We start from the raw sequence: 27,539 nt of genomic DNA on the forward strand, positions 1-27,539 counted from the left end.
ATCTCCAGCTCTGTTCTCAATCAGACAGATTATTATGAGTGATTTCAAGCTGTGTTGTCCAGGTATTGTGACAAGATACCCTAATGTGTCAGGATATGAGTAGGCATTTCCCTTCTACTCACAGTATATTTTGGTTTGAATTCAAAATATGTATATTTTTTGTTTCAACGATAAAGAGAGGTCCCAGGAAGCTGGGCTAATTTTTGGAGATCTTTAATTTTCCTCTGTCAGGGCACAAAGGATGTCTGCATTCACTAGGGGATATTGTGTGATATTTATCCACCTGCTGAACTTGAGATGGGACAAGATTCCTAAAATCAACTCAGCTGAGAGTAACTGTCTATTCTATCTCATGATATCTTCAAATGGAGAATAAATGCCTTTCTGGAAGATCTGTTTTAACCAAATGTGTTTCATTTTAGTCAAACATAAATTTTCTGAGTCACAGGAAGAGTAACGCGATTAAATTTAATAGTTTCCAATATATAAGAAGTCTCTTTTGGGCTCAAACCTTATGAAGCAACACATTTTATGATAACAAAAAATAGAAGATCAAGATAGGAAGCTGACAAGAGATGCTATTTTGCTCCCTGTTTTTCCATCCTTTTCACAACAGTCAAATTATTTATTTTGCAGAAAATGATGGAGAAGATGAAAAATCCTCATGCCTTGTTTTGCTGCAGAGGAGGTTGGGAAGCCCAAACATCCCCACAGTCTCCTTCTCAAAGGCCTTGAATCCATCCTAAGCGAGGAATGGCAGCAACATGCTGGACTTTAGCAAGGTCCTACTCTCCACAGCTGCTACACACTGCAGTTATTTCAAGCTCTGAAGACAATTTATCAAATTACAGTTCTGAAAATGGTACAGTGTGAGTCATATTTACTTCACATTTCTCTTTCCGCAGGCTCTCGCTATTGGCTGTGAGTTATTTATTACCTCTGATGCCTGCTCTGAGAAGCTCCTTTCTGGGTCTGTATTTCACATTTAATGAGTGCTTTTGCAATTTCATGACCGTTTTCTGAAGCTAAGGTGTCACTTTGCAAAGTCTAATGGTTTATAGCCCGTTTCAGACTTCACTAATTCCTGCTTGTCACTATGGAATTGTGCACAGCTCCGAGCTGTTGTTTCTCCCCAACCGTACTGTGTTTCAGCCCATGTTTTGAAAGCTTTAAGGGCAACAATAGGGGCTATCTCACCTCAGCCAGGAAAAATGAGTCCATGTGGTAGGGACTGTTCCACACCCAGTGGGGCCACTGGTCAGTGATGGTGCAGAAGGTGGACCACACACTCTGGTGGGAAATGTCCGAGAGCTCACAGCCTCCTTGGGCGGAAGCCATGCATCCACCATCGAGTCATTCCCTTTATGGATTCGGAGGGATGGATTCCAGCTCATGCTCCAGCATCCAAAGGCACAACACAGACTGGCACCAGCTCCAGCTGGGATTCTCCAAGACTGGCTACTGCCTGCCCTTTGTCACATTCACCCTGTCAACACCTAGACATGAAGGCTTCAGAGATTCAAGGACGCCAGTTGACCACCTCCAAAGAGGCTATGAGCAGGTAACCCACAGCTCTGCTCTCTCCTGGCCATCCACAGGTCACCAAATTCACAGTGTGCCTTTAAAGTCCTTGGTAGGTTGTCCCCAGTGTACTTAAAAGCCTGTTTAAAGCCCTGCCTAGTAAGAGTGTCCTTAAAAAGGACAACACTTTCCTTCAAAAGCAAATTTTTGTCTCTTTGGGGGATTGAAGCTCCCTGGGGACTGGTCTGAGACTGAGGAATGCACATTTACAAGAGCAAGTTACTGCTGCAAACCCCACCACCCGCTGTGCTGAGTGATGTGTCTGCGGTTTTGATCTTACTCTTTTTGTAATGATAAATACACAGTGGCATATGCACTTAAAACAAGCACACTCTGGAAAAAAAACAAACCTCCAGACAAATTTCCCCTGCTTCTTTCAAAAAAAACCCTGGAATAAACAACCCAAAACCTCTACAAAAACAAAATACACCCCTGCACTTGCTCCTTTCTGCTGGGGAGAGAATGAGGGAACAGATGTATAACAGAAGCTATTTATGATGGCTAATGCATTACTGGGGAGATGCTGAGAGATAGTAGTGATAAGTTTAGAAGCAACTACATAGGAAATATATTAGAATAGAGCAGATATCCCCACCTGCCCACAGTGTCATTCTACCAAGTGTTCATTTCTAAATGATGTGCCACAGAAATCCTGCACTGGGTTCATGTGAAAAATACATGTGAAATACAGAGCGCACTCAGAGCCCTTCTGCACAACAACATCCTACAGAAATTCTCACTCTTCTGCTTCCTGCACAGAAATGTCCTTCTCCCCTTACAACCGTATCAAGGAGCTGTACTCAGAGTATTGAGAGTTGTAATAATTCCCGTATTTAATTTTTAAATTTTTATCATCTTGCCAATAGCTGTAGCAGTCAGAAACTGCTCTTGTGTTCCATGGGAAAATATTGGTTTAAATGAAATTGTAATTTTCATTATCAGGATGATTAAATCAACGACATTAAAATAACAATGACAGAATCATTCTCATTTCCCATTCCAAAGCAAAATAAAACAACACTTTGAAATGGTGATTCAAAGCATGTTATTTAGCTAGAGCAAATCTTGTTAGCTGAATCAAACCCACTGATCTTTCCCTGACAATTTTCATTAAAGATGTTACCAAATTTGCTGTTATTCAAAGCCTCATCTTTTCACCTCTCCATGCTCCTCCTTGGATCAGAAGCCACCTATTGAAATGACCCCAAAGGAAGACATTCTCTTTCCTAAATAACAATAAAGATGATAAGAACAACAATGAGAATAAAATCACAATAACCTGATCCTAACGCACGGGGCTGGTTACAAGACTGCAATAAAGTTGAAATTCCCTCTGCTGGGAAGGCTTTCTGAATTCTCTGCCTGGCCTCCAAATAACCAATGATCAGATAATAAAACATATTCATAAAGGCCGTCACTATCAAAGTGCCCTGCAGGCTGTTATTTCCCTGATATCACAAGCTCATTAACATTTGGATAAATTGGCATCTGATAGCTAACAAGCTGGTGCCCAGTCTTCCTTGCCATCCCAGGGGAGCTGTGCTGAGCTGCATGGAGTTATGTCCTCTTGTTGATAGAGCTGTGCCTCCTTCTCATCCCCTGAGCTCTGATGACACCACAGCAGGCTGGAAATCAACCTCTGCCTACTGTCTTCACCCCTAAGATGGGTATTTCTGGATGAAACTTCCTTTGAAGAGAAGGGAGACAAAGCCCCCAAAAGGAAGAAAAATTATCTAAGTAAATCACAAGAGTCTGTCACCAAAAAGTCCCTTTAGGAACACTTTGGGTGTTGGGTCCTACTGAACTTTCAGGCAGCAGAACTACTGGCTGAAATGGGAAGCAGGATGAAACTTGGTCTTTCTCTAACCTTTCTAAAGGCCAGTAAGAATTAAACCACTCATTGTGCTCCATAATGTTTGACACAGACCATATAACCTTTCGCTGGGCACCTACTGTATTATTTCTCCCTACTTTGCTGGAAGTTTTCATCTTCCCTATAATGCTAGAACCATCTTATTTCTACTAGCAACAAAATAAATGACTGACAAAATTTGTTTGCAATTGGGTGGCTTTAGAAAAGCTTGTTATCATTTCTGTAAATTCTCTCCAAAGGACTCCCCAAAGATAAATTTAAATGGTGTTTTCATGGTGTCAAGTTTGAGGTTCCAAGTTCACAGCTGTGAGACCTGTGAACCTTTGGATCCTTTCTGAGTCTGTAACCAATTCACAAAACTACACTATGGTTCAGGAAGGGAGATCAAAGTAGAACCTGTTCAGCTTCAAAGCATGCAGAAAGATTAAACTACACGAACTGGAAGAAGGTTCACTGGGAAAGGCAACCCACCTTGGAGAAATATCACATCCTTGCTGCATGAAAGCTCCCAGGGAGAACCAGAGGCTGTTGAATATTCCAAACTCATTTGTCTGGTCATTGGCTGGCTGGTCCCGTCCTTCCTCGAATTCCTCAGTGTGCCACTCGTAAGGGCTGAAGCGACTCACCAGGAAGAGGACAACGCTCACTCCAATGTAGGCGAAAACAATGCACATCCATATCTCATAAGCCAAAGGATCCAGAAAGGAAAAAACTCCTGGTTTGGACTTTTGAGGTTTTTTTATCATTATTGATATACCTAAACTCATGAACGGTTTAGAAAAGTCTATCACTTCTTCTCGAACCAGGGTGATGGTTAATGGTGCCACAGCCACATCCGCCCTCTGAAAAGGAGACAGAAAAGAGATTTGCAGACTGAGAATGAAATATATCTACTAACTGCAGTGTACAATCCTTTGATCTCTGTTTAACCTCATTATCTCAGAAGAAATCAGACAAAACTAATTCCAAGAAAAAGGTTAAAAAGGAGAAGCCCATAATATTGGTGGATTATTTCCATTTTATCGCTACTGATTACCAGATCTGTTTTGAAATCACAGCGCTTTCTTTTTGCAGCCGCCCAGCTCCTCTCATCTGATTTATCCACTGATGTCACAGTCTGATGAAGATGATTTTCTCTAAAAGAGCTTTATCATCCAGACATCAAAAGAGGCAAGGAAAGGCCAATCTCCTGAAAAAGGATGTCAGGATGTTTACTTCCATCAGGAACTGTTTTTTGATTGCATAGCTGATGCAGGAGAAGCGGAAAAATGTTCCAGCAACATTGATGTACACTCTCCACTAATTTTGCAATCCATCTTGAAAATGGAGAGGGAGATTGAAATGGCTGGCAGCATTTACAGTGGAGCTACCATCAGGAGACGGATCATCCCTGCTCCAACACAGTGTCACAGCGACCTGGGAACTGATGCTCCCTGCATGCTTTCCCTGGTAGGGAATGGGAAAATTAAACCCCTCTGTCTGAGGGATGACCTAAGTATCACAGAGTATGAGCTACCAGGCCAAACCAGGTTTAGAAGTATAGGGTGCAGGTGTACATTCCTGATGATGGAAATGAGTGGCTGGACAGAAAGTAATCTTGTCCTACCATTCTCCACTCATGTGCTGAGTGTTCAAAATCTTTTTCTTTTTTCATCCTGCCATTATCATGCAAATATAAAATAGAGTAAAATTTGGAGATTCTGCCCATGGGAAAGTATGACCTTTCAATACTTGTCCTTCTAAAAATGTAAAGAAAAAGAATCTTGGAACTGTTGAAAGGAAACGTTTTGACATTTCCATAGGCACAGAATATGCTGTCTCTCCCTAAATGAAAACATTTTACTTGGGCTGATTGTTTGAGCTGCAGTCCTCCGGAGAGCTCAGGCTGACAGAGGGCAGGACTCCTTCTAACTCTGGCGCTTCAGCGTGTTCCCAAGTAGAACTAAACGTCTTAGGACAAGGTTGGAAACTCACCCCATAAACGAGTTCTCCCACCATGCCGTTCCAGGTTTTGGTGTCGGGGTCCCGGGCTCCGTACTTGCCGTCACGGACGATCTCCAGCCGGTAGTGGTAGCCCACGTGCTTGGCGATCTCGGCGGCCAGCTCCACGCAGTAGCCTTCGTACCGCTCGTTGCCCTCAAACTGGTTGGCGTTCTTCTTGAGCATCACATACGGGTCCTCCTGGCACACAGAAGAGAAACATTGAGCCCCACTCCACATCCTGGAGGCACACACCAGCTCTAGCCCAGCGTCTGCTCCCCCTGCAAAGCTCTAGCTTTGTGTCCCTGTGCCAAGGGACACAGCCAACACACTGTGGGTTTATTCTAGAAGGTACAAAGTGTGATTTTTTTATTGTGGCATATTCTTTTTATTCATGCAGGATCTGTGTGCAGCTCCTGCAGCGATGGACCTGAGGAGAATGGAGTATCTTGCAGGATGTGGGCAACAAACCTTTCAGCGTAGTTCTGCATGGGGTATTTAGGATATCTGAGCTGTGAATTTTTAAAGACATGCCTGCCTGTGTGGGCACAGGGAGAATCAAATCTGCTGGACAGGAGAGAGCCTTAAGGTGTTTAACTCAGTTTGGGTATTGTGTCTTCTCTGCAGACTCCCAGTAAGCAATCAACAAATTAGTAACATTTCATGTTGCTGCAGGCTACGTGTACACAATGACACAATACATGATACCCACATTATGGGGTACCTATTATTCCTTCATGATTATAGTGGAGATTTGCTTTAAAAGCAATGATTCAGCCTCTCTGAACAAAACAGCTTATCCTTCCCAAAACTGCAGCCCCCATTCTGTGGGATAAGTACAAAGCACAGGTACAATGTTCCTAATTTATCTGTGTTGATGCCTCTACTCTCTTGTCATAATCTTTTGTATTTTCTACACTTAAGCATGAGAGCTCTTTAATACCTACTTAATTATCCACAGCAATTTTCAAATACCTTTATGGAGCCGGCAGGAAACAGTAAGTGCTATTATTATTATTATTATTATTACTATTATTGTTATTATTATTATTATTGCCATTATAAAAATGATATAATACAAAGAAGGGCACTTGAGTGGGAAGAGGGAGCCTGCACATCAGGGAGATGGGGGAGAGGGAGAGCTGGGATGGAAGTCATGGCACTTACTAGGATAGTCGTGACTATGTAGGTCCTGTTCTGGAGGCTCGTAGACTCGTTGCCACTTTGAGTATCTACGGCTATTGGGACAAGCTTCTCATCTTCATTCCAATAACCAATCTGCCCAATGCAAAACCAGGATTAATATGTCTTTGGAATATTAACCAAGATACAGTAGAAGGGTCATCCAAGTTGGATCAGCCTTCTCTGCATGTTCATACCCAGGCAGAGATCTCCTCTCCTTTTTCTTCATGTCTTTTGTGAGGGGGACAGGGAAATTCCCATCCCACTGTGCTTCCAGCCTGAAAATAATAATGTGCATGATGTGCTACAGTAGCACAGTGTTTGTATGCACATAAAAACATTTATCACATTGTTCTGGTGATTATTACCATTCCTACGATGAGAGTTCACACTTTCCCCGTGTGATTTCCAAAAATAATTCTAATGGTGAACTTTCCTGCTGCATGTGCAGGTGCTAGAAAAGTTATCCTGTAGCTGAAAGCCTGCATGAATATAGGACTGATTGTTGAGACATCTTGAGACAACAGAACAAAAAATCAAGTCAGAAAAACCCCAAAATCCTCTGCCAGTGTCAAAAAGTTTGGGGTTATGAATAAACTGAACACTTGTAATGGGAATAACTCTCAGGTTAAATTCTGCTTAATAATGATTAGGGATTTGGGCTGATCCATCACTCCTTGTAGGTAAAGCACAGTGCCACTGAATATCTCTAGGAAGATCATGGCTGAAGTTATCCACTTTGAGAGCTTAATTTTATAAGAGGTTTTCCATCACCTCATGTAAGTATGAAGCTGCCCGAACTCTGCTCATATGAAAGCAATTTCTTATCACAGTAAATGAGAAAGGGTATTAACCAGGGCATGACCAGGAGCCTGCTGATGGCAGATTAGAGATCACAACAGCTGAGGAGAAAAAGTCTATGCAGGCTTCTAATCCCTCCTCATTGCACAGAAAAAAGAATAGAGGGTGAGGAAAGAGCTCCCAAAGCTCTGCCCTAGAGCAACAAAAGTGGAGATGTGGGTGTTTGCTTTGCACCTCCAACCTGGTGGATCTAAAACACAATATGCATCATGGCAGTGATGTACATGTCTTCCAAACAAATATTATTTCTGACAGTAAGTACATAGAAAAATCAAGACATTCAGCCACTCAATTTCATCTCCTCTAGACTCTCTCCAGGCTGCCAACTTATCAAAGTTCAGAAACCCCAACTGGACATGATGTTGCCTTGGTCCTCTTATGAATACTTTGTAGTGGAGGAAGACTGCTTTGTATGTCTTCAAAATGACATTTCTATTATTTGTCAAAGAAAATTTGCCTTTTTCTACTGGACTGTGGGGGCCTTTGGTCTCACACCTGCTGCTCTCAGGTGTAAGTATAAATTTGAGATAGGGGCTGTAAATATGGAACTTTCATTGTTTACATTTTTCTTAGTTTCAAACAAGTTTTTTATCTTTCAGGGGACTGAGGAGATGCAGAGAATGCCCCATTCCAAAAAATGTAGTAGCTCCCCTTTATCAAGAAATAACTGAGTTATTCTCTGTTCTTCAAATACATGGTATCTAAAGTGGGACATAAGCACCCAGAGTCAGGTTTTCAAAAGGATTAGCGTTTCAAGGCCTTGGCATCTCGGAACAAGGCCAGATTTTTCAAAGAGCCTGGGATACAGAAAGGGATCAAGACTTCAGAAGAGCACAAAGGTCTGTGTAGCTATTGGGACGTGGCTAGTGGTAAAGCTTTTGTCACTTCAAGGAGAGCAGAATTAGGTCAGCATAAAGGGTTCACTTACAATGGTTAGGGCAAACAGCTTCTGCCTGGCTCTGCCTTTATTTATCCTTGGAAAAGTGGGAGGGCAAAGCCAGGCTGTCCTGTAGCTGGGCCTGCACCAATGCGCTGTGCCAACAGCAAAGGTGAGCTGACCAAGTTTTACCATCCTGGAAAATCTTTGCCACACCTGAAATGCTCTTGTTGCTCTTGATAACACCTTCCAAATGTTGTATTTTTTTATCAATGTACCAGTCCTCCCTAGAGCTTGGCTTTACTCATGCCTAGAGCTGGGAATGCACTTGTTGTGACTCCACAAACATTCATGAGCAGGAGTGCCTGTTGACACCCAGCCACACTGCCACTCAAACATGGGCTGGAACCTGACACAGGATGTTGGGTCACACTCTGCTTTACCTTTCTGATCCCATCGTGTTTCATCTCAATCACGTGGAGGGTGTAGTTGGTCCTGCGTCCTTTCTCGTTAAACTGAACGTTGCCAGACAATCCTTCAAAACGGACCTTAAATACATAAATATCAATGAAGACAGCAAATTGGTCAGCTTGTCATGAAGCAGTGATTCAGCAGCACTGAGAGGGGAGGGGGAGAAGGGTGGTGAGTGCAGTCATTACTCTCAATTCCATGCAGGAGAGACAGCACATCTGCCTGAAACTGGGATTCCACTAAGGCTCGCTCTCCAGCATGCCTGGCTATGGTGAAACATAGATTTAGAAGAAACATAAAGATTTTGGTTATAGGCTAGCTGTGTTGAAATTAGTTAGAATAGGAAGGAATTTGGGCCCAGCTAGAGTTAATTAATAGTTAAGAGAGCTGGACCTGAAATGGGTTTTAAGATGTTAGTAACTGATTACCAAATAAGTGATGATCTGTCATTTGTATGTTTGCTTAGCTGTGCTTAGAACGAGGAATAGAAACATTGCTAAGTTGGTGTAGGGAACAAGGACAATTACCAGTTTCCTCCCTTGGTGGGAACCCATCCAAAAGTCATGCAAGAGGAAACTTAGAGGTCACTAAAGTAATTAGGATTGTTAAAGTTCAGAGAGGCAAAAAGGTCAAAATGAGGAAGATGAGTTACTTCATCTTTTTTGGGACCACTGACCCAATTCAAGACCACCAACTCAATTCAGGACACACACTACGCATGCTTAATGACATTTAAGCTCATTTCCATACGAAGAGGAGAATGGGAGGTATTAATGTTATGAATATGCATTTGTATTTTGGATATTCATAATATTTGGAAATAAAAAGTGTCGTGTTTGCTTGGATTGGGGCCCTGCATCTTAGGGAGCTATCCCACGCAGTGCCTGGTGCCAAATAAAACATACACTTTCTAACTCTAAACTGTTAGAGAGTTTTTGTCTGTCTCAGTTGGATATCGATATTAGATCGATATTCATATTTTGGTAAATCACTGGCACAACCATCCTCTTAACTAACTCATTTAAAAACCCTTTCTCTGAAAACTCAGTGGTTTAAAACTTAGCTCAGCCTGAGAGCTGGATCACCAATGTGAGCCCATCACCTCTTGGGATGTGACAGTGAGTTAAATCAGCTCTGAACGCCTTGAGTTTGTGGGGTTTGCTATTTTCTAAATCGGACCTGTAGTCAGGGTTCAGCAAAGAATTTGTCAGTTCAAATCAGGAACTGTAAATCAGGAGGAAATATGAAACCATGGCCACAGCTCCCAGCTGTCATCTTTTGATAGAGAGGAGTCTATAAGTTATCAAACAAATTTAATTACCTCTGCACCAGATTAATAAAATCCAACAATTTAGTATTGACATTTGCATAGGAAGCTTTGAGCCATAAATCTCTGCTGATAACACTGCCGAGCTGAAGTGATGCTCACATCACATCCCACACCCTGAACTTCTCCTTGCTGCAAAAGTGCCCAGACTGGAATGGAGAAGGGCTGCTGACTGGAATCACATACTGTCTGGGGACCAGGCAGTGGGGACCAGGAACATGGGAAAAAGAATGCAGATTTGGGTTTCTATGGAGACCACCCAGAGAAGTGCTCATGCCACTGGGTTAGGAATTAAAGGTTTATTCTCTGCCTTTCCACTTGCTTTGGACAAACCTCTTGTCCCTGCAACTGAAGTCTTCCCACATGCAGAATGGGAATAGGTATTGAACAGCCTTTTTAAATACTCTGAGATCCTCAGAGTAAAGACCCATGGTGAAGAAATGAGGCTGCATCATTACAGAGGAAATCTGTTGTTAATCTGCTTAAACCGTGTTTGTTTTCCAGCTGTTATAACAAAGGTTTGTCATGAAAATGAACATCTGCCAGCATTTTCTGAAGCTCTTTCAAACCAAGAGGTATTCCTGGTGACATTTGGATAAAGATGCTTTTCCCTTTTCACAAGACACAGCATGCCCATAAAAAATAGATGTGCTGAAAAAGCACCATTGTCTTAAGCACTCCCAAGCCTGCTTTTTTTCATGTCTCCTTTGGTTTTCTTTTCAGGTTCTGACCAATTCTGAAGCTCAGGTCACAGGTGCTTGTGTTTTGTAGCTTTGTATGCACTAAAAGGCAGGTTTACAGCATCAGTTTCTTCTATCTGAGTGAATGAAATCTTAATTCTGTGATATCCATGTGGCACCGAAACGGCAAAAAGGATCTCTGCTATCTGTGCTGCAGGATGCAGGAAAACTTCTCTGTCACTCACCATCCTCTGATGGTAAATGCAAAATGCAAAAATGCAATGCAAAATACAGTGAGGACTGACTTCGACAGTGCTGAGCACCAGTCAAGTCAACTGGAGACATGGAGCACTTAAGCACATTTGTGTGTAAGACATGGATGGGCATGTGGCTCTTTGCTGGGACATCTGGAACAGAAAGATGCTGTTGTGGCCTTCTGTTTTACAGGGTTAGTCAGCAGTTAGGGAGTAGCTTTCTGCTTATTAGATGTGCTGATCACATTAAGATAAAAAAAGAATTTGTTTAAAATTATCATAACCTTTTAAACTACAATTGAAACCTTAGTGTAGTGGTTTTAAGCAATATTTTGTGGGCCCTTTCCTGCAAAAAAAAAAAAAAAAAAGAAAAAAGGTAATTATCTTTAATAAAAACATACATTCTCCTGAAACATGCCAGATTTCTGCTTTTAAAAAAATGAAGAATGCTTCATATTTCTTTTCATCTTTGTTCCTGCCATCCATGAATCCTTGTTAGGAGGTTGTAGTGAAGTGGGGCGTCAGTCTATTCCCCCAGACAGGACAACAGGACAAGAGGAAATGGCCTCAAGTTGTGTCAGGGGAAGTTTAGATTGGATATTAGGAAAAAATTCTTCACCAAAAGAGTTGACAAGCATTGGAATGGGCTGTCTAGGGAAGCAAGTGTTGGAGTTACCATTTCTGGAGGGATTGAAAAGATGTGAGGATGTGGCAGTGCTGGGGACATGGTTTAGTGAACTTAGAAATGCTGGGATAATGTTTGGACTCGATGATCTTAGATATTCCAACCTAAATGTGCTTATGATTCTGTGGTTCCTTCCTACACAGGAACAAGGCAACCTGAGAGCTTATTCCAGACATTTGAGTAGAAGCAAGCAGAGAAACCTTTTGCTTTCAAAAAGCTTATGAAATTTTGGGCATTAACAAATGGAAGGTGAAGAGAAAGCACACTGTGAACAGCTGCAGAATTGCTCTAATTGTGAAGTCTTTTCAGAAAGGATATCTCAAACCTTCAATCTTACTGTAAGTTATTCTATTTCCATCTGCCTCTTTCTTGCTACATTACTAAATACTGGAAGATTATCGAATTCATAGTTAAATTTTTGCTAGGAGGCTTCTTGCCCTGCCTGTTTCAGCATCTTTTATTTTGACCATTACAACTGAACTGGTCAAGCCTTTTTACAATTATTCTTTTTCAGCTGTAAAGAAGCAGCTTTTGCAAATATGTCTTTATGCTCTTCGCCCAAAGTCACTCCAGCTGAAAAATTAAGACTTTTGAAATTGTTTTAATGAAAATATAAGGAAACTTCAGAGGAGATCTTCCAACACACACACAAAATTTTTATTTTCTAGCTGTCTAATTTTGATATCTTATTCTCATAAATTCAATAAAGGAAAATGCTGGAGCAGCTATTGCTCATCAGAAGACTTCCAAGTATTTCATGTTTATTAGGTAACCTATCTCCCTAATGCATCAGGGAGGCTGATTTTATTATAAGGGCTTGGAGAAGCTGTGACAGTGATTTGCCCAAGGTCATGCAGAAAGTCAGTGACAGGCTTGGGAACAAATTGAATCCAAGCAATAAAATCAAATCAGATGCCAAAACCCAAAAGATTTGGTTTTAAAGGAATTGTTGTTTACCAGTAAGCCAAAACCAAATCAAAACAAAATACTTGAGGAACTTTATGTATAATATAAATTAACTACATAAATGTTTTTTTTTTTGCCTTCTTCACAGTTAAGGAAAGAAGATGGGATAAGCTATATTTAGATAATACTGAACTAGCAGTATTTGCAAGGAATCCATCTATTTCTGTCAGGAAAAGAAGGAAAAGTGCTAGAAATGAATGTCAGTCTTGAAATTTAATGAAATTTTAAAATATTCTACCTTGGTAAGTCTTTGATAAGAGTGTATTATTTTTCTCTCTCTCTGTAATTTTCACATTGTGTTTTTGTTTATTCAAAAATCTAGATTCTTTGCAGGATGAAAAAAGCAAGACTATCAGATTTGAGGAATAAACTATCTAAATGGCTGCTCTTAAGACTTTTATGAATTCTCACAGTATGAAACAAGCTATAATCTGCACTTTGAGAACATTTTGGTGACAGCCAATACATAAGGCAAAATTCACATGCATTCATTAGCAGGCTGGAACTGAAGCTGAGTTCACAGAGAGTCAAATAATCTGCAAAAAATATGGTCTGAGCAGGTCTTTGTCTTTGGGAGGGGAAGATACCACAGGAACCCTTGATTTTATGGGGTAATATTTTGGATTTTCCATCCCATAACGACAGAAGTTAAAACAGGCAAGGACCAGGAAAAGCACTTTGCTGGATGCACCCCCCAGCTTTTCAGACCTGTCTCTGCTCTGGAAGGATCAGTTGCTCATCCCAAGGGATTTGTGTCGGTGCTTCTGCCACTGCCCACCCGTCCTCCCCCACCCTCAGGCTGTGCTCAGCCATGCTCTCAGCACACCCAAGCCAGCCTGGGTTCCAAACCTGCTGCAGGGCTCTCTGGATGTCGATGCCTTGTCCCCAGGGCACGGCGGGGTTGGCGAGGCAGTCGCCGGCGTTGCCGCGGCGGGAGATGTCGATGCGCTGCCGCCGGAGGTTCTGGAAGGCCTCGGCCATCACCCGCACCCCGTCGTACGTGAGGGCCGACGTGTACTGGAAAGAGAAACGTAACCCAGGGTAACTTTCCAGATGACCTGCTCTGTCCTCATCCTCCTGTCTATGAAGTTTCAGCAGCATCTTGCTCCCTGTAATCTCCACTGCCCTGTTGACTCCTAAAAGTTGAAACCAACTTTCACAGCTGGGAGACGAAGAATGTCCTGATTTCACTCTCTGAAGAAGAATCAGCCCTGAAAGTCATTCACCTGTTACAAGTCTTTGAGTTTAATTAGAAGCATTGACCTGACTTTTAAAGAATACATTATCCTGTGTAAATGTGAGCTAAGTGAAATCAAGAAACAGGGGACTTTTTCTGGTCACGGATGGAGACCAGGAAATTCCATCTCAATTGGCAAGAATTCTGCAAAAGATGAGTTTATTCAAGCAGAAACTAGTACAGAAACCAGTGCAAAACTCTTGGCAAGAACCATTAGCATTAACTCTTTTTTCTATGATTTAGTTGTTTTCAACTTTCCCGAACTAATTCCAAAGTTAACATTTCTATTGCAGAGTGTTTGTCACAAATGAATTCATTTTCAAATATTAAAGAGAAAAAAACAACCTCTCCCTCCACCCATCCCTCTACAGCTTCAGGGCCTTCTGTGTTAGGAATTAAAATACTTTTCCCTTCTGTTGTACACACTGATTTGAAATGCTCAAAAAGAACATCTGGAAAGACTTTATTATCACTGGATGTCTTGTAAACAAGCCAAAGGTTAAGGACTTAATGGCTTTTTGTTTTTTATATACTGAACATTATGAGACATTTAATTCTTAGCTTTGAGGGGGTGAAAATTTGCAGACCAAGTGAATACATGAAATTGTGTATTTCTTAGGAGGTAGTAACTGCAGCCTGGTAAAATTCAGACAACATTAAGGCACCTGGAACAGGTAATGTTCATAATTATATTGAGAGTTTCTCAAGTGAGAATAAAGAGCCATGTGTGATCACAAAGAGGTGAACATAACTTGAACTGAGCCAGATGGCCCCAAATTTAATGGGGGTTTTTTATACCACTTGCCTTTGGCCTCTTCCAGTCCACACGTGGATGCTCTCTGGCATCATTATTCCTCCACTGTTGCATGATCCTGGCAGGAACAGTATCTGTGTAATTCACCAACTGGAAGCCAGTGACATTGGCTCCACTCTCCCTGAATTTGGTCAGGTCAATGTCCATGAATCCCTGGTACAGGAGAGAAAGAGGAGAAGTTCATTGGAGAAAGACATCTCTGGGTGGGTAAGAGGAATTCTGCCTATGTATGGATGTGGCAGACAGCTCAGGAAAAATATCCTTCCTCTGGAAGGAAATGTCCGACTCAAGAGAGGAACCAGTTCCCTGACCATGGTGTGAACTGGCTTTTCTCACAGACTCTGAGCTGGCCATATCCTGCAGTTACCACCCAGGGAGACAAAGAATCATATTAACAACAGGTCACTTGCAAGAAAGCTAGCAGAGTAATGGAAAAATGTATCCTGAATAATGCTGGATGAAATGAACAAAATTTGTAAAATATATTAGAAAGTATTTGTCACCCAGCTCTAAATTTTATACAGAATTGTTCACCCAGCCCTAACTTTTGTGGACTCAGTCACTACTGGATAGGCTACTTCTTTTCAAATCGCAGTTTATAGGGAAAAACAAATCCTGAACAATGAACTTTCAGCAGATCAGGAAGGAAGTGGTTGGTCAGCTTGTTAAAGGAGTCTTGCTATTAGAAAAGCCAGTTTATAGAATTTGCTAATTTGGGAGAGAAAAAGGTGCGTTTTTAGACTTCAGGTTACTAATGAAATACATTTCTTTCATTTCCTCATTGTTCTTGTCTACCTCTCGCTCACTGCATGGGATGAACACGTGTGCAAATACATGTGTGTATTGACTGGGGCAGCATTGCAGAATCAGTCACCCCCTTGAGTCAGAGGTGAAAAATAATTAGAGACATACTGCAATACAGAGAAAGGGGTCATTTCTCAGTGTCCCAGCTTCCATCCCAACCCTGCGGCACTGCTGCTGTGCAGAACTGTTCGCTGTGGCTCCTTGCAGAGGTGCTTGGACAGGGGCTGTGCCCTCTCACTGTGTGTGGGACAGGCTGAGGTCTGGTGCTTTTTTTCTTTAGGAATACAAGCACAAGAGATGCAGTCAATTATTTGCACTGGCACCACCAGCAACCTTAATGCATGAGGGGAGATGAACAGGAGGACTGCCACAATGCAATCACTTGAGCAGCAGAGGAGCTGGTTTGAGCTCTGCCTTCTCCCTGCCCTGCTGCTGGGTGTTCTCTGAGGGCTCCTCCTCAGCCTTCCCCTGGGTTTCTCTCCCTTGCTTGTTCTCAGACACACCGTGATGGTGTGAGCTAAAAAAGCCAAGTTACATCATTTCCAGGAAACACCAATCAGGTTCCCAAAATGATGCTCTCTGTTCACAGGCTGAGGGAGCCAATTAGCTGATCAACTCCCAAAGTCAGGATCGAAACATTAGATGTAAACCTGTTTTGGGAACAGACCTTGCCAGGAAAAGACTAAATTGCCCTCTCACATCAGCGTCAGACTGAGGGAGTCATAAGTGACTCAAAAACTACTTTAAAGTCTTTCACACTTTTTCTTCCAGCATTTTGTAGGCAATTTGGCATCCACTTACAAGGCTGAGGATGGGATACTGGTGTGCAGATGCTCTAAATAGATGGCTTGTTTTGCCTCAAAGTACAGTGATTTAGGTTAAGAGAAAAAAAGTGGTATTTTGTGTGTACATACTCCTCAGAATGCTGGTTAAACTCACATCAATCTTGTTTGTAATTGCTGGCGTAGGGGTTTCAGAAAGCCAGAGCTGTGATTAATGAACAGGAAATGCAGCAGGATAATTGTCCCTGACATCTTAATGCGTTTCAGGCCAAGTGGTTTTTTGACACGTAGAGCTCCTAAGGTTCAGTAAGAGGGACCTCACAGGTTGCCAACTGGTTATTCATGGCTAGGACCAAATTACACTGGCATTTTGCTCCTGGGAGGTACTCAGGGGAAAAAGATCTGTCAAAAGAAGTTATTGCAGAGTAATTTGAAGTTTGTGCAACCAGCTCCTCTTTGGGAGACCTACAAAGGCATGAAGAAAAGTCCAAGTTCACTGCAGAGTATGAATAAGCTGTCTGGTGTATTAAGCCCCCTCAGAATGCAGATTTAAAGAGGAAAAGTCAAAAAAAATGTTATGACAGCAGTGATGAGACAGTACTGGTTGAAACCACTGCATTTTACTGTTTTCCCCAAACAAAACCATTCTGAAACTGAAGCAAATATTCAACAATATTCACTGGGATTCATCTTGCATAAAATTTTAAAATAATCTGAATAGATGAAAGGAATTATTTCTTCTTGAAGATTGTACTAATTTTTCCCCACTGATTTTTGACATCATTCAGGTTCTTTAAAAAGTGTGGAGACCTCTGAAGATTTTCCAATCATTTAAGGCAGTTGGGACCATAGAGGACATCATTAGCCTTGAAGACATCTTTGCATTTTGGCTGCTATCAATGGCTGAAATAATTGTTTTCACCTGTTATCCCTCCTCCACATGCCCCATTACAAGGACATCATAGGAATGCTCCTAATTACAAAGGAATTTTAATCACCACACCACTGAAATCTGCCCAGAGCAAGTCTGGGGAACATGAGAGTCAATGAACAGGGAAATCCAGAAGTCAAACTATTTTAGAAAATAATTCCCAGAGCAGGTGAATTCTTGCTAGCAAACATATAAACAGAAAGCCATCAAATGTTATACAAACTGGTTTTTGAAAATGCTTCTATTGACAAAGTGGCAGCAGGAATTCAATATGCTTATGTGCCCTTCTGGAATATCAGTCAGTGCTTGTAGGAAACAGGAGAACAGGAGAATTACAGTATTTGCAACTAAAGAAATCATCAATCATCTGTCACTTTGTACTAACTATAGACACATATTGCAAAAACAAAAAAAAAAGATCTTTTATTTAGTTTTCAACTGGCCATATTTGGGAAACAGAAAATAAATTCTTAAAACTTGGCTAAGGAAAGAGTGGAACCCATGACTAAGGGGCAGCAGCTGTGCTTTTGCAGCAATATGTTTAGCATCAACCAGTTTGGGAAAGAACTAGCCCAGAAATGCTTCTCTCTATCATCCAACCAAGCACAGCAAGAAGCGAACAGTGCTGGAAGGATGCTCTCCATGTGGTCCCATCAAATGGTTTTGAAACTGTTTCTAAATTTGCCAAGGAGTACTGGAAAAAACCCACTCGGCAGCCATGTCTGGAGCACAGGTCAGGGAAATGAGCTGAGTCCCTGGAATGTGGCTGTACGTGACTTGCTTCAAGCTCTTGACACCTGAAGCATTTGGGATGTAGCTGCTGGACATGCAGGCATCAGGCTTCACCTCCCCACACAGCACTGACCATCCCCTGGGGAGGAAGAGGAGCAATAAGGGAACTCACACGCGGGTGTCCCTGGAAGAGCAGCCCCAGAGGGACCCAGAGGCAGCACAGAGCAGCAGGGCCAGCGCCAGGATGTACTGCAGGGGAGACAACACTCCTGCAGGCACAGCTATCCCTGGGAGCCATCACAACCAGGCTGGAAGGGACACCCCATCAGCCACCCTACGGCAGGATCAGCTGTCCCTTTGACTTAAATTCACTTCACAAAACCACCTCAGCAAATCAGAGAATGTGGCCTCCAGCCTTGCACATGCCTGGAAAATGCCTGGCTCTCTCCAAATGCCACAGAATGAGCAGGCTGACAATAAACCACAAAAATCTGGTCCCATCGTGCTGATGGGCTGAGGCAGCTCCCTCCTCCAGCCTGCTCTGACTCACAGCATCTGCATCACACTGTTCCAGCAGCAGTCAGGCTGGGTTCAAAGGAGGGAACTTGCTCTTTAGCCCATACCATGGGCTCCTCTCTGCATTTATGAACCTCACAGAGCAATTATGTGCAACGTGCTGCTGTGAGGAAATAATATGGGCAGCTATTACAGACCTTTGTGGCTTCAAATAGAAAACAGTACTGGAAAGGGGTTTTTCCTCCTTGTGCTTTCCTTGATGCATCTGCTCTTTATGCTGTTCTTAAACTGAAAGCAGTTTTCAGCCAAAGGTTGTTTTACTGTCCCATTTGCTGCCTTGGTTGCTGGGAGAGGAATCAGCAGGTCACACATTTATATTCCTCTCCACTGCTTGTGGGCTCAATCATCAAAGGAAATGCATAATGCAGGAAGACTGATGACTTGAAATGGGCCTCATGAATCCATCTTGATTAAGAGGTCCACAAATGATCTGCCTTGAAAAGAAAGTCCCTCCAGAAATGAACCAGCTCCTAATTTATACCCTGGACACTGTGAGGAGCCAGAACACTGAGTGGGCAGTGCAGGCAGCTAGCTCCCAGTGTAGGGAAAGCCTCATCCCTTTGTGCTTCCCTCCTCAAATCTGCCAGCATCACTGACTTCCCTGCATCTCTCCTTCCACCCTCATATTTCACTGCCTCACCATCCTAAACCTCTGCCTCCCTCTGCACACTGATGACACTTGGTGGCACAGCTGCTTGTGGGACACTGTGCCAGCCCACAGGAATGCACCCAGACATCGAGAGGCAGCCAGCCACTGCCCCACACCCCCAGATTCTCTTTGTACTTCACTGAGCTCCCATTAATTGCTGGCCTTTCCCTGCAGGTGCCTCCTGTGGTGCCTTTGAAGCTGCAGGAGCACGGGCTGAGCTCTGGGCAGGCTGTGGCTTAGCAGCTCAAAACCACCCCGCAGCCCAGTCGAAAACCTCCCTGCCTGTGCTCCAAGCCTCCTCTTTTCCTGGGAGAAAGGACCTTAGAGAGTCTCCTTGAAGACAGACACATTCCTGAGAAACAGTGTTGTTTTCTCTCCTCCTGCTGCATCTTCTGAGCTCTCCAGTTCTCCCCCTGAGCCTGGCAAACTCAGTTTTGAATGAGGAGAGGGAAAAACACCCCTTTCTCTTGGATTGCCTCGAGAAGGTCTGTTGGCTGAAGCTAACAGAGTCCCCTCATCCCAGGGAGGAGCATTAGGTTTTTAAGTCCCTTTCTGCCCAGGATGAAGAGACTAGAGTCTGCTTTTTCTTTTCTTTAATAGGTTGCACACTGAAATACTCCTTTTCAAGCCAAAAGCATTTAAACAATTCATCCTGAGCTTGGGTGGGTGCCACAGAAACCTGTGGCAGCATCGGGAAACTGGCCCAGCTCTGTTTAAATGCATGACTTGCAATGCCAGACTACTTCCTCGTAGCAGATTTTATGATTATAAGAAACTTTGCAAAGCAAAATTTTTGCTTCTGAATGGCTGTAGATCAGCTGAGTGAATACAAAGTGGCTCCTGTCATTCCAAGGTACGCCAGTGACTTACTGCAGGGAGCAAGAAATCGAGTGTTTCCAGACGGAGCATCTCTAATATACCAAATTATCTTCAAGCTTGACTTCTCCAGTGAAGCATCATTCCTCACTCCCATCACTGTGTATTAATAAGGAGGGTTATGTCAAAAAAGAGCCCATCTGCTCCAGTCTCATTCCAGTGTGCCTTCCAATGGGAGAAGGCTTCTTCTCCTCTGCAGAGTTATTAATATGTCAAGTCCCATTGTGGCAGCAAAACTTGTGAGCCCTCACAGTAACTTAGAAGCAAGTGAAGAAAGGGAAAAGAAAGACAGGAGAACGGGGCACTATCAGACAGCTCCCCAACCCTGCAGCTCCATGAGTGTGTTCTGTCCTGACTATAGATACAACACAAACCGAGTGAGGTGAGAATCCAGACTTCAAGAACAAGGGATGGGAGATGAACAGCACCTTTTCCTTGGTGCAGCTCTGCAGATTTTCTTTGTGATATTATTTGCCCAGTCCTGCAGCTGCAGCACATTCTGGATATAAATGACCATACACATCTTGTCAGAAGGCTCAGTCCAGGCAGGGGAAGAGATGTTCTAGGTGGATGTTTGTGCATTAGAGAGCTTTCAGCGCATAAACTGATTTAAAGGTTTGGGAAATGTGCCGTGCAGTGGCAGATGCCATGATTTCAATCAAAGATATGATTAAGGGATGACCTGATCACAGTTTACAAGGACCAAAACATCGGTAATGGAATATTTGTCTAGCAAACAGAAGCATAAATCTGGTGGAGGAAGCTGAAGCTAAGCATGTTCTGACTAGAAAACAGTGCAAATGAAGTCACCATGAGGCAGATTCTATGGACTCACACATCACCACTTGCCACTTGAGCTGGGGTAATGGATTAGGAGACTGCAAATGGCTGAGGAAACCTGTTAGTTTAACACCATTTTGCTGAAATTTAAGCAAACACTATTTTCCTTCCAATAGCTGTAATATAACCTGTCAATTACTCACCTGATGCTCTGATTTTTTTAAGCCACAGTAAGTCACTCATGTTTTTGAGCCCTCATTAGCTATTGCAAAAATCCTCCCAAGGTTGCTGTTCATATTCTTCTGTGTGGGCAATTTTTGTATCAAACCAGATAATTTTCTCATACATGAGACGCTCTAGTTCAAGCAAAAATTAATTCAGGGCACTGCTGTGTCTTTTACTACCAGTAATTCAGATGAGATAATGTTATATGGGGTTCTTCTGCTGGATAATTTTTGAATTGGGACAGAAAAGCTGTTTGGAAGTGAAATGCAGAAGTTTCACTGATATGTTATATTGTCTTTCTCTGCACAGAAAACGAATTTGTCTCATGAGCCCACTTGCACCAACCTCTCAGGAGGAAGAAAGGTCTAACAGGCATAATTTTAGAACCTTAAAATAACTTAGGACATCTTTTTCCAATAGAAAAACATAATTTTTGCAAGACCAGGCATCTTGAGATCTTGCCAGGACAAGGAGATGCTGTACACATCCTTCTGGAAACTCCACAAAACAGGTTATCAAATCAGTGAGTGATGCACACCTGAGCATTGCTGACCTTGTTTGTACCACCAGTCAGCAGCGCTTCAGGGGCCAGGAGACAGCATTAAGAACTGAGGGGGACTCAGATAAATGTGGCATCTCTCAAGGTGATGGGAGACAGAACCACAACATTTTAGCTGCAGGGAATGGAGCCATCAACACCTGGCCAGTGCCACAGGTCACACTGTGCTGGGCAGGTACAGCCCTTGCTTGGGCAGCACAGACCCTCCCCACACAGCCACAGCACATGCTGCAGGTGTGGGTGTCCTGCACTGCTTTAGGGGAGTTGCTCTCTGCCTGTGGATGGCCAGTTCAGGAGGGTTTCTCTTCACTCTCTGCACCTGGTGTTGGTCTCACATGGCTGAGTCTCAGCCCTGCTGGTGCAGAAGTTCTTCCTTCTGTGTTTTGTCTACAAAAAATCAAAGCTGCCCATCCAGCCCAGAGGTCAGAACTGGATCAGCCCAGCACATCTGTGTGACTCCTGCACAGGCCATTCTGCTGACAAAGCTGCTGAGCTGGGGGAAATGATGCCAAATGATTTTTGCCTTTTTTCTTTTATGTGTTCTCCACAGCCTATTGCTGTATCCCTGGCTAATTTTCCCAGTACTTTTCCCTACGTTTTCCCTAGGCAGAAAGACAAAACACATTCCAAAGCCCCAATCCTATCTTGGTCCTTTCTGGGAAAACACAGCTCTTCAAGGCGCATTTTCATAAACAAAGTTTAGTTTCCATCTGAGGGGGGGTGGTTTTAGAGAAGGTTGAACCAGGGGAAATTGCATCACCTCTTTTGCTCCTAATTGGTGATTTTTGTCAATGACACTAATTTGCTAAGCTTATAACACTGTATTCACCCCGTGGGGTGGTGGCCTTTTTGTGGACATTTTCCATATCTGCCCCTGGAGGCCTCCAATAAAGACCAACCTTTCCAGTACCTCCTGTACAAATATTATCTCAAAAGTGTGTTGTTTTATTTCTAGGTTCCTTAAGGCATCTCTGGTAACCTCCACCAGCAGCACAACTGCCAGCAAAGGGAAACTGTCCCTGGCCTAACTCAGTGCTGACACAGTGCTGATGTAGAATGGCACAGGGAATAGTGCTTACCTTTGCTAATCAACACCGTTTTTATCTTTACTTTTCCCTGCTACCCCTGCCATCAGCAATCTCATACACTTATCTATTCATCTTCAAATAAAAGAGCATTTGCTAAAAGACCAACCTGGACTAATGCATCAGGAAAGAAAAAAGAGGCTAAAACACTGCATGTGGCAGCTGTCTTTCATACTTTCCCTTTAAAGACAGGTCACACGAATGTCACTTATTTAATGACAAAGATTTTTCTCTGCCCAAGAGAGCTGGTGCTCTCCCACTACTGACAGTAGTCAGCTCACATCCATGGCGTAGGACAAACAGATCCACAAAGCCAAGGTTATGGGCAAAACGCCTGAACATCAAAAGAAAGGAATCCCAGAAGTTTCTAAGCTTGTTCCTCTGATAGTATTGACTGTATTTTTTTTCCCCTTTGTGGTTGCTAGAACTGATGATCTCAAAGGCTGAGAACAAAGCTTAGAAAAATAAGACTCACAAAAACAAACACTTCTTAAAGTTGCCAAATCTCTTTGAATTCCAGAGGGGAAGAGAGGGAAAGAGAGAGAGAGATGACTGCAAACTTCCAGTGCCAGTGCACCTGACAAATATCCAGGTTAGCTCTGGTAAAAGCTAACTGGGGTAACTCTGATGGGTACTGGTTGAAGACCAGGAATTCATCAGTGTGCAAAAGCCATGAACAGTGCCAAATTTGGCTCAAGGCGAGGCAGGGATGCCGACAGAAACCCTTTCCCTGACAGGAATGTTGCAGTCAAACCTTTGTGGGATGGGCAGGGGTGGGCAGACAAGACAGGTTATATCTTTAGCAGGCATAGCAGGTTGAGAGAAGGATGTTTGCCCATGGCCTAAGGTGCAGAATGGTTTCATTTTGTTTGTGAACACAGAAATAATATTGTCTCACCTTGGCAACAGCAATTTCACTGAAAAAGAAAGCTGTTCCTGCTAGGAAATACCAGCTTTGACTTGCTGCTGTCAAATTCTGCTCAGTACTTTACTACAGCTCACCCAGAGCAACTGCTGGGCAAACACACAGCAAGGTTAGCGCAAGGCAGCGCCTCTTTGCTCATGGATTGGCTGTGGCCAGGCAGGGAATTCCTCCATTCCAAAATGTGCCTATGGATGATTTTTTTTAGACCTTATTCAGCCTGTGCAATGCTGTTTTGCATTCATGATGGAGCACCAGGTTGAAGCTGCTGCAACTGGGCAGTGGTGTGCTGCTGCTGCTGCTTGGATTTTGGCTGTGTATAGCTCTGAACAAGCATATAGCTAAAACCAAGGATTTAAGTGGGGTTATGCAGAAATGTTTCCCAATGTTTGCTTCCAGTGTGTCATTTCCATAACTGAGTCCCCATTTTTCCATGCCCAAGTAGGTTAGGCAAAAGGCAGGTGTTGAGAATTCACCCCCTGGCTCCAGATAGTGCAGGAAACTTGGTGGCTACAAACCAGCTGAGGATTCCCTTGACCTCATCTTCACACAGGGTGAGAGTCCTAAACTCAGGACTGCCTCAGCCAGCGTAAGGTACAAAAAATAACCCGTTTGGAAACCAAACACTTCCAGGTTTTAGCTCTTAATTTATTCTCTGACGACTCAGTGCTCCAGAATGAGCCACTTCCCCAAGGCAGGGCTGTTATCCAGGCACGCGGGCGCGCACGAGGGTACGAGTGTGTGTGGGCAACGCACGCCCTGTCATCCTGGGACATGTCTACAGGGGAAAATACGGGGTGGTTAAGGTCTACCACTACGTGTGTGAGTCAGTGAGAATAGATTACAGCATGCTACGCCCTCTGAAGGCTCTAATCCAGCGATGAGGTGTCCTCAGAAGAGGGTTAAACCTACTGTTATCTCTTGGATCAGAGCATTCGCACCAAGGTTTAACCCTGCCAGATGCCATCTTCTGCCAATCTCTTATAAAATCCCTGGCTATCCCCACAGAGGGAGGCTTGCTGTCCCTCCTTGCTGCCCTGTAGTCTCAGAAACAAGGGATCTTCAGGTCCTTTTTGCCATTCTCCTTACTAAACCCATTATCCTGTAGCTCTTGTGTGGGTGCAGCACATCACAAGAACTGATTTGGCTTCTGGTGTCCGAACCTGCCCACGATTTTTTGCCCTGGAAAGGACCTCCTTAACCTTGAGGGGTGCCAGGACTTTTTTAAAATAGTTTTCCTGTGCTGTCTGACTATCTCCTATTCTTTTTTTTTTCTGTTTAAAAATATTCCTCTCTCTGGCTTTTGGCTCTTCTGTGATGCTGGGTTTTAAGGGGCAGGAAAGACCAAAGGTAAAGCTTGAATTTCTTTCACTCTGTTTCTTTTCCCCTGAATCCAAGCTGCCTGAAAAGCACACTAGTGAGTTCTGGTGGTCCTGTCACTCTGGGACCCAGAGCCCAGTCCACTGAGCTGCAGTGGAGGCAAAATCTCCCTGCAGAGGGGTTGGGGAAATGAAAAGCATTTTGCTCCGAGTTAATTATTTATAACCCATGTTGGCTGAGTATGCAACCTCTTCCAGCCAGCTCTGTCCTCTCAGCATTTGTGCAAAGGCTGAGAAAACACATTAAAGATGGGACAAGTGTACTTTGTCTGGGTAAAATTGGGAGAGCATGGTATCCTAAGACAGAGGGAAATGTCCTTCAAATCTCCTACACCTGAGTGTTAGTTCACCTCATGCCTTGCACATATTTATCCTTATGAAACTGTGCAGAGAGAAGAGGTGATACTCTCATTCAGCCTTCCACATGGGTGTACATAAAATTGCATAGACACACTCACTCCAGTGACTCCAGCTCACTTCCATGCTTAACTTTAATGAAGGGACTTTCATAAACATCCAGGACCTGGGTTACAGCAAATAATAATTTTTTTAAAAAATTAGCAACTGAAGTTATTGGCTGCTCTATGATTTTGCATGTCTCCCCCTGCACAAGGTAACATTTTTATCTCTGTAATTACATGGTAGGCAGCTAGCACAGGGTGCAGGGTCAGTACAGGGCACTGCAGGGTAATGATGTGGCCATTTTTGCCTGGTAAATGACAGAGTTATCTTGGGACTGAGAAAAGGAGAAGGGCAGCAACTGCTTGACTAATTGGTAGTTTAAAGTTTAATTACCCCAGGGCTGACGTGCTATCTCCCAGATGCAGCTCTGTGCTGAAAGAACAAGTCCAGAGCCTGCACATGGCTCACCCCACATGGACACAGGAGTCCAAGGGCGAGCAGTCTCAGCCCCAGACGGCCAACACCAGCCCATCCTCTGCTGTGCATCCTCCTGGATGGATGGATACATTTGGGGAGGAGAGGGTAGGAGCTCTGCTGTGGAAAACCTCCATTTCTCTCTCTTACCTCTCCCCAAATCTCCCTTTGCAAAGAAATTTTCCATCCTCCTGTGAGACTTGCTCCAGGAAGATGGTCCTGCCACTGCCCAACACTGTTCTGTCCTCAGGCAGCACCTTCCTGCATTAAAGGGAGAATCCTTTCCTTAAAGAAGTCTTTGCATCCAGTCCTTTCCCTAAAGCCATGACAGTCAGATTTCATTTAGCACCAAGGGGGAGTGATAAAATGTCTTTGGTGGGCATCTGTCATCCAGCCAAGGTCAAACCACCACAAAACCCCAGCACACTTGGAGATACCCTGCAGATAATCTTGCTGGCTCAAAAGAGAAAACTCCACAAGGAGAACATAAAAGAAGACTTTGATTTTTTTTTTTTTAACCTAAATGGTGGATGACATAAAGGGTGTGCAGCTCAGTAATTATGAATATAGTGCTTTACAAAACTCTGAGATAGAAAAAACCCCACCAAGTAGGGTAACTCACCATATTTGCCAGAATGTAGTGGTACCCATTCCCATTTTTTTCAAGCTTGATGATCTGCAAGATAAAAATCAAGGCTAATTAGCAGAGATCAACTAAGGAAGAAGAACTTCAGTTATCTGCCCTTTCTCGCTCTTATTTTTCCTTGCTGAGACTATTCAGCTGGGAGCAGGAAGACACAGCAAAAGAAAATTCACGATCTTATTAGAGGTTGGACAGAGTGTCACACATGATATCTGAGCAGCAAGTCTGGAATTAGACAGGACAAGATCCCCAAGAACTTTGTATAGGCAGGGAAAGAAAATCACCAAACCAACCTGTTTCCTATGGGCTTGGGGGAAAACAACAAAAAGCCTTAACAAGATTTGTATTTCAGACACCAAAGGAACAAATGGGGAGTTGGAGTCCACGTGTCCCATGAACGCAACTGACACATCAAGCAAGACTAGAGAGCAATCTTGCACATCCTCCAGGCTCCAGCCCCTGCTGCAAACACCTGCCTGGGAGAGGTGGCTGGAAGTTTAGGCTATGGGTAAATGTTTCTGCTTTAGTGCATCAGTGTAGCTTCAAACCACAGAATGAAGCTGTCTGGGCAAGCCACAGAGGATTCCCCTGCATGTTCACTGAGATAATTAATATATTCATATGCATGGTGTACAAATGTATGTGCTTTGCCACTTATTCCTTTCTCCCTGATGCTGCAGAGTCAGGTTTTTATTTCCTTTTATCAACACAATTGCTTACCAATCCGTAACAACGGAGCTTTTCTATGTTAACTGGAAGAGTTTCCCTTTCTTTTCCCTTTCCACCTGTTGCAGATTTGCCTGTAACTGAGGGGAACAGCGACACTTATCAGATGGCCCATGTCTTTTTCTCCCTCGATTTAAAAAGGGTACAGAAAGAATACAGCTAAAAAATATATTGTTATCGCTGACTCCATTTTTTCATTGAAATTC

General features: G+C 43.2%; 1 protein-coding gene across 3 annotated transcripts in view; it reads right to left on the reverse strand.

The window, feature by feature from the left end:
* GRIA1 (glutamate ionotropic receptor AMPA type subunit 1) overlaps positions 1-27,539 on the reverse strand; it is a 120,018-nt gene that overhangs the window by 31,672 nt on the left and 60,807 nt on the right. For all 3 annotated transcript variants that reach the window (XM_032124704.1, XM_032124703.1, XM_032124705.1), the window contains exons 5-11: positions 26,587-26,640; positions 14,780-14,941; positions 13,587-13,754; positions 8,798-8,902; positions 6,602-6,712; positions 5,429-5,635; positions 3,926-4,296 (exon numbers count right to left, since the gene is read on the reverse strand). In XM_032124704.1, coding sequence (XP_031980595.1) covers positions 3,926-4,296; positions 5,429-5,635; positions 6,602-6,712; positions 8,798-8,902; positions 13,587-13,754; positions 14,780-14,941; positions 26,587-26,640 — 1,178 coding nt within the window. The remainder of the gene's footprint in view (positions 1-3,925; positions 4,297-5,428; positions 5,636-6,601; positions 6,713-8,797; positions 8,903-13,586; positions 13,755-14,779; positions 14,942-26,586; positions 26,641-27,539) is intronic.

This window comes from Corvus moneduloides, chromosome 15 (genome assembly GCF_009650955.1).
Source record: "Corvus moneduloides isolate bCorMon1 chromosome 15, bCorMon1.pri, whole genome shotgun sequence".
In the NCBI taxonomy this organism is placed as follows: domain Eukaryota; kingdom Metazoa; phylum Chordata; class Aves; order Passeriformes; family Corvidae; genus Corvus; species Corvus moneduloides.